This window comes from Polyodon spathula, chromosome 1 (assembly GCF_017654505.1).
Source record: "Polyodon spathula isolate WHYD16114869_AA chromosome 1, ASM1765450v1, whole genome shotgun sequence".
Classification (NCBI taxonomy): Eukaryota; Metazoa; Chordata; class Actinopteri; order Acipenseriformes; family Polyodontidae; genus Polyodon; species Polyodon spathula.
Window position 1 is genome coordinate 86,418,021 of NC_054534.1, and position 19,128 is coordinate 86,437,148.

A 19,128-nucleotide genomic window follows, 5' to 3' on the forward strand; every position below is an offset into this window, starting at 1 on the left:
GTAAGTATGCTAGAAATGGAGCTGGAGGAAGTGAGACAGCAACAGGATCTTGAGGAACTGGCACACCCACAATTCATGGAAGTCTGCATCACCCCTAACAGACTGAAAGCCACCAGGGAGATAGAAGGTCAGAACAGCTGGGTTCAGGTAGGCAGAAGCAGGGAAAAAAAGAAACTTCGTCAAACACAACCACCAGAAATCAAAACAACCAACAGATTTGAGTCACTTCAGAATTGTGATGAGCAGAACCAACAACAAGAGAATGAAAGGAACAACATCCAGGACCCCATTGACAGTGGTGACCAGACAGCAAAAAGAAGGGAGGTCATGATTGTTGGGGACTCCATATTGAGAAACACAGCAAGTTCAGTTCGCAGTTTGGACCCCCTTACTACAACAGTGTGCTGCCTTCCGGGAGCCTCGGTCAAGCACATCACTGAAAACGTGGACAGGCTCCTAGAACGAACAGGAGACGACCCGGTAGTAGTCGTCCACATCGGTACAAACAACATTGGAAGAGACAGACCAAAATCCCTGCAAAACAAATTCAGAGAGCTAGGAAGGAAATTAAAAGAGAAAACCAAAACTGTGGTATTTTCTGGTATACTACCCGCACCTTGCAAAGGACCATATGGACAGCTGGAAATAATTAATCAAAACGAATGGCTGAAGACGTGGTGCACACGGGAAGGCTTCACCTATCTTGATCATTGGACCACATTCTACAACGAGGACTATCTGTATAGACGGGATGGACTGCACTTAAATAACAAGGGAACCAGTCTACTCGGAGAAAAGATCCTCGAGCAGGTTCAGAAGCATTTAAACTAGAAAGGAAGGGGGGAGAAATCAACAAAAAAACAGAAGGGAGACCGCATCAAAACAAGAACAACAACTCAGGTAAGACAACCATTAAATGTATTTATCTAAATGCTAGAAGTATCAGAAACAAAATTCTAGAACTTGAAGCTACTGCACTAACAGGTAACTATGATGTGATAGGTGTTACAGAAACGTGGTTATCTGAGAGTGATGGGGACGAATATAATATTTGTGGGTATACACTGTATAGGAAAGACAGGCAGGACAGAAGAGGAGGAGGGGTAGCGCTATACATAAGAAACAGTCTTGAAGCCCAGGTGTTAAACCTGGACAAAGAAAATAAAACCGAATCAATATGGGTCAGAATAACAGACAAAAATTCAAAGGGCATAATAATAGGAGCATGCTATAGACCGCCAGATTCAGACGGTGAGCACAATAATCTGTTATACAATGACATTAGAAATGTGTGTAGCAAAGGAGAAGCCATACTAATGGGGGATTTCAACTTCCCCCAAATAAAATGGGAAAACCCGGTGGGTAGCGCGAAGGATGAAATAGAAATGGTGGAAATGACAAATGACTGCTTCCTAACACAATTTGTGAAGGCACCCACTAGAGGGGAGGCATGCCTTGATTTAGTCTTTTCAAATAACGAAGATAGAATAACTAAAACAGAGGTCAGAGAACCACTGGCAAACTCAGACCACAACATGGTCTCATTTGAAGTGTTTTTTAAATCCCCAAAAGTAATGACTAAAGCTAAGGTTTACAATTTTAGAAAAGCAAACTATGAAGGCATGAAACAGAGACTAACAGAAGTAGATTGGAGTAAAATAGAGAAAACACCCACAGAAGAAGGATGGTTGTTCTTCAAAAATGTAGTACTAGAGGCGCAAAACAATTACATCCCTAAAGTAGACAAATCTAAATGTAAAACTAAATTGCCAAAATGGTTTAATAGATCAATTAAAAAAAATATTCAGCGAAAAAAGGCACTTTACAGAGCATTAAAAAAGGACCAAAAAGAAAGTACGCAGAAAGAGTACACGGAACTGCAAACGCAAGTCAAAAAGGAAGTTAGAAAGGCCAAGAGAGAAATAGAAATGAACATTGCTAAGGGAGCTAAAACCAATTCCAAAATGTTTTTCCAATATTACAACAGCAAGAGAACATTCAAAGAGGAGATTAAATGTTTAAGAGATACAAATGGCAAAATCGTAGAGGAAGAAAAAAAAATAGCAAATATGTTAAATGATTACTTTTCACAAGTTTTTACAAAGGAAGATACTGACAACATGCCCCACATGTCATCCAGTTCCTATCCAGTTTTAAATAACTTTAGCATAACTGAGGCAGAAGTGTTAAAGGGACTAGGAGCTCTTAAAATAAACAAATCCCCTGGGCCGGATGAGATCCTCCCAGTAGTACTCAAAGAAATGAAAGAAGTAATTTACAAACCGCTAACCAAGATCATGCAGCAGTCTCTTGACACAGGGGTGGTACCGACAGACTGGAAAATTGCAAACGTAATACCGATCCACAAAAAGGGAAACAAAACTGAACCAGGTAACTACAGACCAGTAAGCCTGACTTCTATTATATGCAAACTTATGGAAACTATAATAAGATCCAAAATGGAAAATTACCTATATGGTAACAGGGTCCTGGGAGACAGTCAACATGGTTTTAGGAAAGGGAGATCGTGCCTAACTAACTTGCTTGATTTTTTTGAGGATGCAACATCGATAATGGATAATTGCAAAGCATATGACATGGTTTATTTAGATTTCCAGAAAGCTTTTGACAAAGTCCCGCACAAAAGATTAATTCTCAAACTGAACGCAGTTGGGATTCAAGGAAACACATGTACATGGATTAGGGAGTGGTTAACATGTAGAAAACAGAAAGTACTGATTAGAGGAAAAACCTCAGAATGGAGTGTGGTAACCAGCGGTGTACCACAGGGATCAGTATTAGGTCCTCTGCTATTCCTAATCTACATTAATGATTTAGATTCTGGTATAGTAAGCAAACTTGTTAAATTTGCAGACGACACAAAAGTAGGAGGAGTGGCAAACACTGTTGCAGCAGCAAAGGTCATTCAAAATGATCTAGACAAGATTCAGAACTGGGCAGACACATGGCAAATGACATTTAATAGAGAAAAGTGTAAGGTACTGCACGCAGGAAATAAAAATGTACATTATAAATATCATATGGGAGATATTGAAATTGGAGAAGGAATCTATGAAAAAGACCTAGGAGTTTTTGTTGACTCAGAAATGTCTTCATCTAGGCAATGTGGGGAAGCTATAAAAAAGGCTAACAAGATGCTTGGATACATTGTGAAAAGTGTTGAATTTAAATCAAGGGAAGTAATGTTAAAACTGTACAATGCACTTGTAAGACCTCATCTTGAATATTGTGTGCAGTTCTGGTCACCTCGCTATAAAAAAGATATTGCTGCTCTAGAAAGAGTGGAAAGAAGAGCGACCAGAATTATTCCGGGCTTAAAAGGCATGTCATATGCAGACAGGCTAAAAGAATTGAATCTGTTCAGTCTTGAACAAAGAAGACTACGTGGCGACCTAATTCAAGCATTCAAAATTCTAAAAGGTATTGACAGTGTCGACCCAAGGGACTTTTTCAGCCTGAAAAAAGAAACAAGGACCAGGGGTCACAAATGGAGTTTAGAAAAAGGGGCATTCAGAACAGAAAATAGGAGACACTTTTTTACACAGAGAATTGTGAGGGTCTGGAATGTTGTTGAAGCTGACACCCTGGGATCCTTCAAGAAGCTGCTTGATGAGATTTTGGGATCAATAAGCTACTAACAACCAAACGAGCAAGATGGGCCGAATGGCCTCCTCTCGTTTGTAAACTTTCTTATGTTCTTATGTTCTTATGTTCTTATATGTATTGAAGTACCCACACACGCCGCATATGTTATAGGCTGTGGAATCTGCACTTGCTTAAAATTTCCATTCATGGAAATAGCTGTTCTCTGGTCAGAGAGGCCATTGTGGCTTGTAAATTAGGTGGCTGTGCAGTGCTGGTTGATGTCTCTACAGAGGCTGCCGCTCCCATGTGCAGATTTACTAGATCGCTTCCTTGGGGGAGACATGGTGGAGCTTCGTAGTTCCTTTGGACTGTCCTTCTGTGGTCCTCAAGGAAGATGCAGCGCGGGTTCTATCCGCTCACTGAAGCAGGGGTGATTGAGGTCTTCCCCTCTGTATTGTAGTCTCTGACATGTCGGTAGACATCATACAGAAGCCACTGCTGCACAATGGTGATAGGCTAACCACACAACTTACAAACAGTGGCCATGGGGATGACAGGGTGTACACACAGTGGATTAACAAAAAAATAAACAGAAAATGGGAGAAAAAAATCTAGCCGGAAACCAGCAAAAGTAAGAACTTATTTTTATCCCCAAAACACAAATGCCAATACTGAGTATTGCAAGCAATTGCAGGATAAGTTTGGACAATAATATTTATTTGGAGGATGGTTTTATAGGGGAAGGATACCAACTTTGATGCCTAAAAGGACTCTATTACAAGGATCTCTGGGGTAGAGATCTGTTTGTTCTTCTAACCCAAGCAAAATGGAGACCAGGAGTTCACTCTGTATGGAGCTCAGGCGAGGTATGAACCTAGATTTACCTTGAACTTCTAATGATTAGTCAGGTACAGCTGAGAAAAGTGTTAGGAAAATAGACCAGAAAATGTTTATAAAACATCACATACATAATAATAAGAAAAAAAATGTATTAAAACAAATAACTTGACTTTTCGGAGTTGCTTATGTATCTGGACAGTGCCATATATCTGAATGGAGCTATATTATTGAACTGTCCATGTCTCAGTTCGGCAGTTGCAGGTACAGGACTGGTTGCTTTCATCAGTGCAAAGTATTGATTGGCTGGATTTAGTGAATCATAAAATAAAATTGGACCAACTGCATCTATGTTTAGTATCTGCTGTCCAAAAGAAGTGAACTGAGCTTTCATTAAGCCAAGTCAAAATAAAAAAGCTGGTACTTGCACGGATTGACTTTAAATTTCATTCACAGTTGATGCTGTGGCATATCAGCAAGCATCTACCATCTGATAGAAGCCAGCTAGAGCTGCAAGATGACTGGCTGATGGTACTGAATTGTTTTCAAATAGGGAGACTGAAGCCTGACTCCAACTGGGGGGCATTACCTTGGTCGAACACACATTGGCTCCTCAAATTGAGTAGCTTTTGAAACCACCAATGATAGCAGGAGAATGGAAGAGAGTCAGGATACTGCTTTGGTAGTTTTTCAGCTAACGATTGCCACGGTTTTTCAATTTATTTACAATTTTGTGGTTGGTCATCTACCTATTTATGGGCCTATACTCTAACAATACTTAATTTTTTTTCTGATTTTAAAGATAAAGAGATCGGCTTCATACAATAGTTTCCTTTCAGTTAATCATTTCAATGTTTGCAACTAACATATCACAGCTGACCATGGGTTGTCGCCAACTAATAAAATACCAAATGGAAAACTGGCTTCTATCCACATACTGTAAATACCACATATTAAAGACAGCAGGCTTCTGCATTTCTAGAGTAAACATTTTCTATAGTCCCTGCCAATGCTTGTATGTTGTAAATCAATCAGTGTAATGGAAGTGACTAAACAGGTGTAACTGTAAATTTTAAATTTTGTGTCTGGTGTATGTTACTATCAAAATTCAGAACAAGAACTATAAATGGTTCTTTGCTTATTGCAGGCATTTGTATTTTCCTCAAAGGGTTTTACCAGCTAAAATTAAATAAATTAAAATCAGAACCTTTGTCTAGCTAGCTGTCCGAGGTCTGTATCCAGAACAAATAGGAGACAGCAAACACACTCCCAGTACCTAAATACAGCTTTCTGAAACATGATAAAACTGCTTTCAGGCATACATCTTTGTCCAGCGTAACCACAAAAAATCTTTACAGAATTTCTATAAATGGATTATGACCAATTGCTTTAACATATGGATACCATCAATCTGCCTCTGTGGAAGGCCCCTCAGCTGCATGCACAACTTTTTTTTTTTGTTTTTTTTTTGTATTTGGCCACAGAACCGAAAATGGCGACCACGCCAGTAGACTAGGAAAGCTTTCGATTAGTCTGATCACTAAACTATACAGGCTGAAAATGTAGACAACAGCATCTGTCTTGTCATGCTTTAGAACCGTGATACATTGCCATTGTGGATTCCGTCTAGAAGAGATGAGATGAGGTGAGGTGAGGTTAAAAGCTCTTAAACCACGAAAAGCAGACAAGCCCGGCTCTTTTGCATTGTGGTCGAGAGGCCCCCTTGAGGTGTACGGGACCGTCTGTTACCCATCTTTACTCAATGTGACCTTGTATATTAGGTATAAAAGCATAGCTCGTTCATAAATATTGACACATGCGTTTAAAAGGGAGAAACATTTTTTGTTTGTCATATTCTTATTTAACCCTGACAGATTAAATAAGAATGTCCTGCAACTTAACAATGTATAGTTTTTAATAGCGTTATGCCAGTAGAATTTAGTTCTTCCAGAACCATTTTATTAGTGTTCTGCCAAACATATTAACTTACTTTGGGGACATCAATTGCAACCTCCCTCATGGCACTGGGTTTGACATCATTCATCGCTTGCAGGAAGTCATGGAGAGTAACTGCCACAGTTCCCATCACCTGGATGTCTGAGGGTTGTGTGTGTTTGCCTAAAGCTCGACGCAAAGCATACAGCCCTGAAAACAGAAAATAAGCAGCTATTTTTATTATACATATCCATTAAACACTGACTTGAAAATATTTTTTCATCAACAGATTCTGGACAACTTAAATGCCCAAGACCACTGGTTATCTACTGGGGTTCACTGAGGTTGTCCAAATGGACCTCAAGAAAATGTATAAATACTAAAGGAAACCTAAATTCGATGACAAAGGTTTCAATCCAGATAACTAACCCCAGAAATACAGAAATTTGAATCTTTTGTAAAACAGCACATAGGTAAGATCCAGGCATTGACATACTTACCGACAATATGCATTTATTTTCACTGCAGTAAAGTTTATTTTTTCTTATAAAATAGCTCAGATAAATTAAGTGCTGTGATTGGCTTAACAAGATCACATGAACATCCGGTAAGAATTATCTTACGGCATGGCTATGACATCATAGACCAACTGCCTTACCTGATCTATTGATACTACTACACCTTAACAGTAACAATTAGCTAAACAGTTTTTCTGTAGGTCAAAATGTCAACATACAACTGAAACAGCATTTAAAATCAACCAACAATCTTTTTTTTTCCCTCCCATCTCTGTCACTAAGAATTACAGAAAAATCGGCAAATATACCACGGTATTTATTTAGTCAGAGAACAGAAAAAAGAAAACTCTGAGTTAAGCAGTAGCAGTATCACTTTATTCAAAAGACATCTGAGAAATTGCCATGCAAGTCTCACTCAGCATGTAATATATATCAGTGTTTCTAAACCTTTTTGATACCAGGTACCAGCCTGCCTAAAATAGACCAGGCCATTTTCATCTGTTTTGTGTGTGTGTGTGTGTGTGTGTGTGTGTGTGTGTGTTATATATATATATATATATATATATATATATATATATATATATATATATATATATATATATATATATAGAAATATTTTTTAAAATGTCAAAAAAAAACAAGAAAAAAAATTTATCTACTCAAGTGACCAGCCTCTTAATGCGATTTTTGTGCCTGCCTTGTAGACACAAGTTTTTCAATCCAGGGATGAATTTCAGACAAGTACACTCGGAGCGTCTTTCCAATGCTCAGCCTGTTTCGGTATTTATTTTTAGTTGCAGTCATTGCTGAAAATCCACTTTCGCACACGTAAGTAGAATGAAATGGGAGTAAGGTTTTGACTGCCAGTTCACTGAGCTGTGGGTATTCTGTATTTACTTTGATCCAGAAAACAGGTAGAGTAACTTTTTGAAATTTCAACTTCAGACCCTCATCACTTGACAATTCCAGAAGCTTGTCCTTCAACAATGGCAACAAGGATGCCTCTGCATCTAGAGATGAGAATGGGTCACGCACCCATTGCTTTCCTTTCCGTGGATCAGAGTCGGAGGGGAAATACTATTCAAATTTTTGGAGAGTTAATTCTAGATGGGATGAAATAATTTCGCGCAGGAGAGCGAGATCGACTTCTCTGTCATCAAAAGCCATGAATGCAGAAGACGGGAACATGTAAAAACAATCGCGCTCGACTCTTTCTTTCCAGACTTTGAGCTTCTTTTTAAAAGCTGTGATCTTGTCAGCCATTTCAAAACACACTGGATACACTTCCCTGCATAGAGAGAGTCAGGTGATTGAAGTGAACAAATATATCTGCCAGATATGCAAGCTTGGCTAGCCATTGTATATCCTGAAAGTATTCTGTAAAGGAGTCTTCTTTTGAGACAGAAAGGCTTCAAGTTCACTTCGCAGTTCGTACACTCGATTTAATACTTTACCACGCGACAACCACCTCACTTCAGCGTGTAAAAATAAGTGATTGTCATCAGTCCCCATTTCTTCACACATTGCAGCAAAGATGCAAGAATGTAGTGCATCTGCTTTCACAAAATTCATCGTTTTAGCTACTATACCGAGGACATTGTTAAGTTCTGGAGATAATTTTCTGGCTGCCAGTGCCTCTCTATGAATGCAGCAATGTGTTGCTTGAGTACCTGATACAACTTCCTTCACTCTTGCCACTACAACTGAATGTCTACCTGTCATTGCAGCCGCTCCGTCAGTGCAAATTCCAATGCAGCGGTCCCATTGGATTCCATGTCCTGTCACATACTCGTTTAGAACGCAAAAAATTTCAGCACCAGTTGTATTTTGTGGCAGTCCTTCACAGCAAAGTACATCTTCTTGAAATGTCCCTTCATATGCATAGTGCACATAAATAATAAGAACCGCGGCACTGGAAATGTCCATAGACTCATCCAACTGAATTGCAAACCAGCCTGACTCTCTACCAGTTGTGATTCAATATCTTCTGCAATATCAGTTATTCTACGTGAGACAGTATCGTTTGACAGAGGAATGCCACTGACTTTTTTGGCAGATGTATCACCCAAGACTTCACGACAGGCACCTATTATTGAAGGCATTATTAATTCTTCACCGATTGTAAATGGTGACTTGCATTTCGCTATACGAAGGGCCACCAGATCTGATGCTTTTAACATACCTTCATTTGTTGTTGTGGCGGCATGCAGTAGTTTCTGTTGAGACTTCACTTTATCTCACTTACGTTTGAAAAATTTGACTGGCTTTTCTTTTAAGTTTGGATGTTTGGTTTCCAGGTGACGAATCATTTTTGAAGGTTTCATAGCTTCGTTGCTCAGAATCACCACAAGCAACACATCGCGGTTTTGGGCATTCTTCATCCCCACTTGCAATAAACCCATACTTTATATATGCGGCATCATATTTTCGGTTGAAGGCCGAGCGTTTCCTCGTCTTTTCCAACCCTTCTTCCCTGTCATTGCATTCCTCATCTCTATTACATTTCCCTGAACTTTTACTAGTTCCGAAAAACCAATCCAAAGGCCACTTGCTTCGACATATCTGATCAAATAAAAGCAAATCTTTCGCTTGCCGTCTCTAATACCCAGTACTGTACTCTTTTTCTGTTGAAAGTTTTCGCGCCAACATCATTATGTTCAATAAAAACCCTGAGCGGAGCTCATGGAGTGGAACCGCTTTACTTTGAGCAGTGAGTAGGACTTTGTGAAATTCCACTCACACGTAGTAAATATTCATATTTTGAGTCAGGTTTTTGTTTTTTTTTTTCCCTTATTTTTTAAAATACCTTAACAAAAAAAATAAAATAAATAAATTTAAATAAAATCTTACAGGAACTGGTCGTTGAGAACCATTGATATATATACAGCAGCGGCATCTACTTATTAAACTAAATATTGCCTTAGAAAACTGACTAGTAAGTATGTGATGTTTAAATTAGACAACAGATACATCTCAATACTACCCTCCAATTTCAGAAACATATTTAAAACAAAATTAAAAACTCTCCTGCTCTCTTCTGACACAACTTTTAAACAAGGTCATGTTCAGCATAGAATTCTATTGTGCTCGCCACGGACAGGAAGGACTGCGGAAATGCACAAACTGAAACTGAAGTCATTTTGTCCACATTCCATCTAATGCTGGCTTACACCCTAGGGAAATTATGCTGGTTATCGGCCATTGATGTGAAAACTCCCTTATTGGTCAGCTTCTCTTGAAGACCGCAAAACCAGAGTAGGATCATTTCCTGCACACATACACAAAAAAAAAAAAAAAAAAGGTCCTGCCTTGATGTCAAGTGCCAGTGCAGTGTTTGGCTGTTCAGTGAATCCTCACTCAGATGTGGGAAATCAGTCTGCTTTCAATTCTCAAATGCCATTTTATGTCAAAAATGTTACTATAAATGAGTGTTCAGTGTAATGTTTATGGCAAATAAAAAAGTACAAAATATATGTATTTAGGGACTATTTTTTTCAGTGAAAGAATACATAATACATTTGAATTTGTTTTATTTAAAACTAGTTTGCGTAATTTTCAAAAAAAAAAAAAAAAATGTAGCCATTTTATAAGCGAAATAACCCACTCCAGGGTGTGTGGCAAGACATTCTTACCATACTTCCTGGGTGGTTGAAGGCATGTGCAGTAAGAATTGTCTCACCACACACCCTGTCGTGGGTTATTTCTGACATCTGCAATTTTGGTTTCCAGTTGGGGTCCCTATTTAAGATCATTAAAAAATATGGTCTCCCTAAACTATAAAGTTTGAGAAAAGATTGGACCAAGAGTAAAGAAACTGGCAAAACATTATTTTCTTATGCAGGCCTCAATGAAACAATGGGTCTGTTTGATGTGCATGAGATAGATTTGAGAGATCTGTTAATGTATATCATACACCTATAAATGTAGACATGTTGAAATGAAGGACTCGAGTCTATCAATCAGCATGCATACACAGTTGTAATCAAAAGTTTACATACCCCAATGGAAATGTATAATTTCTAGAATGTTCTCAAACAAATTATAGAAAAAATCTTTTGCAGCAAAAGTTTTGCTTTTGTGGATGAGGAAAAAAGTTACAATAAACAGATGTCTACAATTATTTATTCCAACATTTTTTTTCCAAAACTCCAAAAATGCTAATTCAGAAGTATTCATACCCTGACAGGAAAATTAAATTAATATCCAGTTGAGACACCTTTAGCAATAATAACCTATTTTAAACGATTAGGATATTTGTCAATGAGTTTTTGGCATGATTCGTAAGTGATTTTTAACCATTCTTCAATGTAAAATTGTTCCAGTTCATACAAATTTTGAGGATTTCTCTTGTGCACATCCTTCAACTCATACCAAAGATACTCAATCTGATTTTGATTGGGACTTTGACTAGGCCATTCCAGAACCTTGATTGTATTCTTCAATAACCATGCTGAACTAGATTTTGATGTGTGCTTTGATCGCTGTTGTGTTGGAACGTCCAGTTGAGCTTTAAACCAAGTTTTGTAGCGGAGGGTGTCAGATGATTGGCCAAAAGCTTTTGGTATGCTATGGAATCCATTTTACCATGTATTGTAAATAAATTTCCCCCTTTGATATTAGAGGAAAAACAGTCCCATAGAAGGATATTACCACCTCCATGCTTGACAGTAGGTATGGTGTTCTTTTCTTTGTACGCCTCACCAAACTTTCTCCAAACGGAATGACTATCAGCGTGACCAAATAGCTCAATTTTTGTTTCATCACTCTGCAAAACATTTGACATTGAGACCTTCACCATGCAATACTCGACCTGTGGTTGAAATGGAAACCCCAGTCCCACCTGCAGCCAATTCACTTTGAATATCTTTGGCAGTCAGTCTCGGATGGTTATTAACCTTCCTCACAATTCTTCTACTTGTTCTTGGTGAAAGAACCTTCTTTCTTCCAGATCAAGGGAGCGTGTTACACTACCTTGTACTTCTTGGTAATAGAAACAGTAGTTGAAATTGGGATACTCAAATGCTTGGAAATCTTCTTGTATCTTTCTCCAGCTTTATGACAATAAATCACTTTCTGCCTAAGGTCTTCAGATAGCCATTTACTTTGTCCCGATATTGACTTATTGGTAATGACAGCAATCATCCTATGCCTAACCACTTTATACTCTCTGTGACAAGGTGAAGAGCCCTATACAAGACTGTGTTATTATTTGTTTATTTTATAATGGGGTACCCCTCCGCCCCTTTGTAGTTATTATTTTGTATTTGTTTTATTACATAATTGTCCGACATCATCAGAAAACCATAAAGCACAGGTCTCTAATCGTTTTTTCTCTGGAAAAAGTCAAGCAAACCTCTCAAATGTCCAAGTGAGACCGACAGAAGCTGAAAAAAAGGGTGTATCTGATAGCCCCATGCACCACATAGATAACATGGGCATAAAAAAATGAGATAGCTGCTTCTGTATCCATCCAGTGCTCAAAGAATATCACAGGCATTTGCAGAGCTTTTTGAGATGTTATAGTAATAAAATAATGACTTGGATCGCATTATTGAGGAGTTTGGTGATAAAACGAGTGATCGGGAGAGGATTTATCAGTATGTATGTCTATAAAGAGGTACAGCTGGGCTTAAAGTTTGTGAACCCCTAGTGTAATTCTAGAAATTTCAAGTTTTTACTATTAAATCCTTGTTTAATCAAAACCAGTCTTTACTAAAAGAAAGGGTTTATATTTACAAATTCCATGTGTTTTTTAGAGGCATTGATGCATGTAATAGAATAAAGATAGGTAAATAAGAATCAGTGCATGTGCAAAAATAAGTGATCCTCAAGTTGCATTAGCTCAATCAAGGAGATAACTATAATCAGGTGGGTAAATAATTGGGTACCAAGTTAACCAATCAAAGAGCAGATCTCCAGGACAAAGTTTGGGCAGCGCTCTCCTACATAAAAGGTAAGAAACCTGGTCAATTTGGTCTTACCCGTACAGGTGAGTGTAACACACACCATGCCACGATGTAACGAGACCTCTGAGGACCTCAGGAAGAGACTTGTAAGCGCATGAGAATAATACTTGTAACAGAATAGTCTCACTGCACTAAAAATATCCAGAAATACTTATTTATTTTAACCAGAACTACTCAGAATGCATCTAAATACTTTCGTCACTGACACCCACTTCCTTAGAGACTGGTAGCATTTCAGATATTCTAAATTGGGTGAAAATACAGTAACTTGGAGTCTTAAAATATCTAAGAGGGATTTTCCCTCACTGAAAGTTGCAGATATGTGGGAGCATCTTGGAAAATGCGCGATTCCCACGATCCAGCACTGAAATTCAAGCCCTGCATATTTAAATACTATATAGAACACATACATTTAGTCCCTTCAGGTCTGTAGATTTGTGTAACCTTTTATCAATAGTGGAAACACCAAAATAATAATAATAATAATAATAATAATAATAATAATAATAATAATAATAATAATAATAATAATAATAATAATAATAATAATAATAACGTTTGTTTAAATACAGTTATTATTGTTAAATGTGCATAATGCTGCAGTATTCTTAGCAACATTTATTGGCCACATTCCACTGTTGTTGTTATTGTTGTTAAAATGGCTGTTCTGTTCAGTTTTAAAACTAATGCAGTAGTACAGCACCCCTGTTATATTATGGACTGTTGCAATAGCTAACGTAAATTGAGGAAGTTGGATTCTGACGGCAGTTGTAAAAGACTTAGTGGGACATATGCGTCTGTTTGGTTGTAACAATAAAGTGCTATTGAAAAAACTAATCGATTAAAAATAAAAACCTGGAAAGTCTTCATTAGATAAGTATTCACCCCCTTTGCTATGACACTCCTAAATAAGCTCAGGTGCAACCAGTTGCCTTCAGAATCCACGCAATAAGTCCATCTGTGTGCAATAAAAGTGGTTCACATGACTTCAGATTAAATACACCTGTCTCTGTAAGGTCCCACAGCTGGATAGTGCATTCAAAGCAATGATACTACCATGAACACCAAGGAGCTTTCAAAACAATTCAGGGATAAAGGGGAGCACAGTCAAGTCGATCATTAAGAAGTGGAAGGCATATGGCACCATCCAGAATCTGCTTACAGGAGGCTGTCCTCCCAAACTGAGCAGCCGAGTAAAAAGGGCATTGGTCAGAGAAGCCACCAAGAGGCCAATGACAACTCTGTAAGACCTACAGCGTTCCATGGCTGAGATGGGAGAAACTGTCCATGTGTCAACAATAGCTGAGATACTCCACAAATCTGGCCTGTATGGAACAGCGGGAAGAAGGAAGCCATTTCTGAAAAAAGCACACGTAAAATCCCACTTGGAATTTGCAAAAAGGCATGTGGGAGACACTGAAAAGATATGGCAAAAGATTCAGTGTCAAGATTCAAGAAAGCGTTATGTCTGGCGCAGACCCAACACAGCACATCACCCAGGTAACACCATCCCTACTATGAATCATGGTGGTGGCAGCATCATGCTATGGGGATGCTTTTCATTGACAGGGACTGGGAAGCTTGTTAGGGTAGAGGGCAAAATGGATGGAGCTAAATACAGGCAAATCCTTGAGGAAAACCTGCTTCAGTCTGCAAAAGACCCAACACTGGGACAGAGATTCACCTTTTAGCAGGACAACGAAAAACAAACACACACACAGCCTTTTTGTGTTTTAAGACACAAAAAGGCAACCAAAAATGTACACAGGGATTACGGTCAAACATGCATATGAGCCAACATGTCATGCATCTCTTTTTTAGCTTGCACATTGATGGGCATTCTGGTGCCTTTTGATCTTGAGTGGTGTTGACTTGGCTTAAACACACCTTTTAAAAGTCTACGTCTGTCTATAGAGTAAGACAGGGGTGGTCAACCCTGGTCCTGAACAGCCACAATCCAGCAGGTTTTATAAATAACCCTTAATCGTCAATTTAAAAGACTTGGAACAATTTAATTTTGACTAGTTAAGCAGTAATTATTTCAATTTAGGTAGTAATTTGGAACAAAAACTTGAACACCCTGCAGCTCTCATGGACCAGAGCTGACCACACCTGATTTAATTTAATTTAATTTAATAAATGACCTTGCTAAATTAATCAACAAATTACATTCTTCAGCAATTAATGATTTAAGGGTTACCTAGAAAACCTGCTGGATTGTGGCTATGTCATCAATGGCTGAAGATCTGGAACACCTGCTAAGCCAATGATTTGGTGCAGTTAAGTAACCAAGAGCTTGGTTGATATAAAAAAAACAGAAGACTCCAGGACCAGGGTTAGAGGCATGAAAATCAGGGTTAAGCCATGTTATGCTGGGATGAATTAATGTACAGCCCTATATCCAACTAGAGGAGAGAGACTGTACCACACATTCCTTGAGGAAATCTGTCGTAGGTATGTTGTTATTATGTGCAACGGAAAAGGAAGCCAAGCAAGTCTGTTTGCTCACAGATTCATACAACAAAAGCGCATTGTCTACATAGAAAGCAGTTCCCCAAAGACTGAGCGGATGATAACAGTTATAAAAGTAGAGATTTACTTCCTAGGCAACTTGCTGCCAAATAACCTCCCGTGCACAAAGCAAAATATTTACCCAGTACTATATTATGCATATCACAGTGATTTTACAAAACAAACCATTAAAATCAGACCATGAATTCCTGCATGTCCTGGAAGACAAGCGCAACCATTCTAGTTTTTTTTTTGACACTTTTACTGTGCATGTTTACATCTTGTGCCCTTAGCTTCCCACGAGCTTCGTCTCAGAACATAAAATGGAATACAGTGGTTACAGTAAATCATTGATGGAAATGTCTGAGCATTTTCTATTAAAATACTTTTGCTTTTGTGTATCACAGGAAGTCTATGTTGATGCACTCTCCAGTGCAAAAGGGCATTATTAACCATTTTTAACGCAAGTTTCTTGAACCTACAGTACCGGCACAAGTTATGAAAACAACAAATGATTTACCACAAGACTAGGGCTTGCGATTGTATTGCCCACTTCTTCTCACACAGACCCTTTAAATACTAAATATCTTGGTATCCCTGAATTAATAATCATCTCCTCTTAAAAAATATGATAAATATTTTAATGAGAAAGACATCTCTTACATATTTTTTTTTTTTTTTTTTAAAGGAAACGATTTTCTATTCATGGGATACCAAGATACTTAATAAATAAAGGACTGTTTGAGGAAAAGTGGACAAAGCTGTCTAAATAATGTGAGTAATCATGGCAGTGTCTAACATTACTCAGAACTAGTAATACAGTGTGTTAAATAAAACCCACAGACTGGAAATATCTCGAAAAATATTTATTTTGTACAGTTATTTTCATCCTACCCTCGTTAAAAACACCACTAAAATGACATACAGTTTAACTTATACTCTTCGGGAGTGCATGAAAATGACAGTTGCATGGCTTACATACAACTATTATGGTTAACTGTACAGAGATCGGTTGAGGTGTGAGAAGATTTTGATTGTTATCCCTAAGCTATCTGGCACTGCTTAATAAAAGAACAAATACCTGGCAGTTCTAACTCATAGGATCTAACTTTTTTAAAAATCAAGAACTTCAGGAAAACATAATTATTTTATGTTGACAATATACCCTTCATAGAAAACAACTTACTTTTCTCTGGAGCGCTTTAGTTGAAAGACTTTTCTGTGGTTAAAAAGGGCATAACAGAGTTGAGATTTGAAGATTTAGTAAGATGATACAAGTGCCTGATGTGCCTAGCAATAAGCAGTGTAAAACCTTTGCATCACACTTGAGCCTTTTCATTTAATAAGCAAGTATTGTCTTACAAGAAACAGACTGCAAGATACATTATACAAAGTCAAACAGACCCGTCTATTTCACTCAAATTGGCTAAATTCTAAAAGTAGCATAGGCTACTCGTCAACAACTGCCGGAATATATTCAGCAGCATTTAAAAGCCAGCCTTGAGAATTCCTTAACAGAGAGAGTGAAAGCAGACAAGAAGGATTTACAATCAGACATGGCTGTATCCTGTTTATATTTTTTCAGGATCTGACCGAGACTTTAGAAAACACAATTAATACCACAGCCAAGCACAAGGTCAATCTGTTCCAGCTCCGGCCTTGTACACTCCCTCGAGCCACACATCAATACTCTTCAGAAACTACTACCGGATAAGACGGCAATCACTTTAAATTAATGTTCTTTAACAGTACAAAAACATCTGTTCCAGCCTTAGTCAATAAAGCTAAATCGCATTAAAGGCCAACTTGCTGTGCCTGGGATTTTTTTAGACTCTACTGGTCTTCCACTGCAGCAATGCAATTCTTGCATTTATAATAAAGTCACTTGATGTTGTAAATGGCTGCAACCTCTTGTGTTGATTAGGTCCTTGTCTCTGAATTTTTAAAAGCAGGCCACTTTGAGGAGAAATGAGGAGTGCCTCTTTCTCTCCTCAACTATAAATCCTAACAACTAAATTGCAGGAAATTGCTTTAAGTGTATCAGAGATACGGTCATTGCAAAACAAGTTCCCAGAATATAGTAATATAGTAAGAACATTAAAAAAGGCTTCTTTAACTGCCGGGAGCCTAAAAAATGCGTATATAGACAATGACATCCATACAAGACACACAAAAGATAAGAATAAAAAAAAGTTATATTCTATTTGGTGATTTAAGAGTACTGATTGTGCTATATATGAAACACTGTAAATTGTATGTCTGAGATATGAGGTTACATTCTGTTGACCAAAAATGCAACTTTGTATCATTTTTATTCTCAGTGAATTATTTGCTTTTGTTCTAATTGAGCTATTGAGTTTATTCTGATGAATTTAAGGCTCTTTCACAGGCATGTCAAGCATATACGACCCCAATACCCCTAGGTCATTAGATTACCGTGTTACTTCAGACCTTGAATGGCAAAATACCCCCTACTTTGTTTGTAATGTGTCACCCAGGTAGCTCACAGAGTTTTATCTTGGGATTTTCAGAAGTAAAAGGAATATGCCATTGCTTACAGTAGGTGGATACTATTGATCCATAAAAATGAAAAGACATTTAACACATCCTGTCAAGTCAAAGTTAATCCACATCAACTACTGTATATGAACAAATGACCACAGTCACAAGTTGCAATTTGCAATAAAACTTATATTCCAAGATTAAATGTTCCCTGAAGATCTGACCTACTAAATTACAGAGCCAGTTGAATACGGAATAAGACACTGCTTGCCCAGTTATTGCTATGCAGTTCAATATACATTTACACTGGTCTACTGTATTCATTTAAATAATTCAGCACGACTTTGGTTCAGGGGGGTGCTGTGCTGATGTATGGAAAATGAATCTCCTTAGCATGAAAAAAGCCTCCTCTTGGAAACAATTACGATCCATCTTAGAAAAACAAATTTGGTGTTTCTGATTAAATGGACCACTGCATGATTTATAGTTTAGTTTGTCTGCCTAAAGGGATGGGAACGTAAATGAAGCAACAGTGTTTCTGGCTCAACTGCTGCATAACTCAACTAGCTTAATTACAGAATATAATTAGAAGCATGCTTGTGTGACGTACCTGAAATGCTTAAAAACGCTTCTTTAGTGGAAAAACACAATGGGGAATATGTTGCAATGACCCGTTCCAAACTCAGTTTTGATCAATGGAGAACTGAAAGGTGGTTTATTCTGCACATCAGATTAGTTTGCTGCTCATTACACCACAATATTATTGATTGGTGCCTGTCCTGGGTTTTCATAATTGATACTAACTCGAACTGGGGTCAAGTTCAAAACCATGTAAAATTAGTCCTGTTTGTTTCCACTGGCAGCAGAGCAATATCAGCAGTATTCGTTTGGAAAGCATGAAAAACATATAGTATATTGTATGTGGTTTTATTTTAACCTATACAGAACTCAGTATTGTTAAAGGCCTCATTTTTACAATAAATTGAAATATTCATTTCATTAATCCCAATGTCTTGAAATAAATAATTCAATGTCTCTCGCAAGAGCATGAATATCCAAATGATTGTACAGTTTATTTATTTTAACCGATTCTCATCAACGTTTCGTATTCATTGTTCATTGCAATGCTGTGGTAAATGCATGTATAAGCAATAAAGAGTAATTATTTAGCCATAAGAAAAAAATATGAAATGATTTTAGGGGTGTTCACGGACTAGCATATGATCAGCATGTACGTGGGCCAGACAGGAAAC

The 19,128-nt window shown here is 37.8% G+C and overlaps 1 protein-coding gene across 2 annotated transcripts in view; it reads right to left on the minus strand.

Annotated features, from left to right (window-relative positions):
- The window catches only part of spata5 (spermatogenesis associated 5), a 183,785-nt gene that overhangs the window by 144,834 nt on the left and 19,823 nt on the right, over positions 1 to 19,128 (minus strand). For both annotated transcript variants that reach the window (XM_041264829.1, XM_041264838.1), the window contains exon 10: positions 6,434 to 6,588. In XM_041264829.1, coding sequence (XP_041120763.1) covers positions 6,434 to 6,588 — 155 coding nt within the window. The remainder of the gene's footprint in view (positions 1 to 6,433; positions 6,589 to 19,128) is intronic.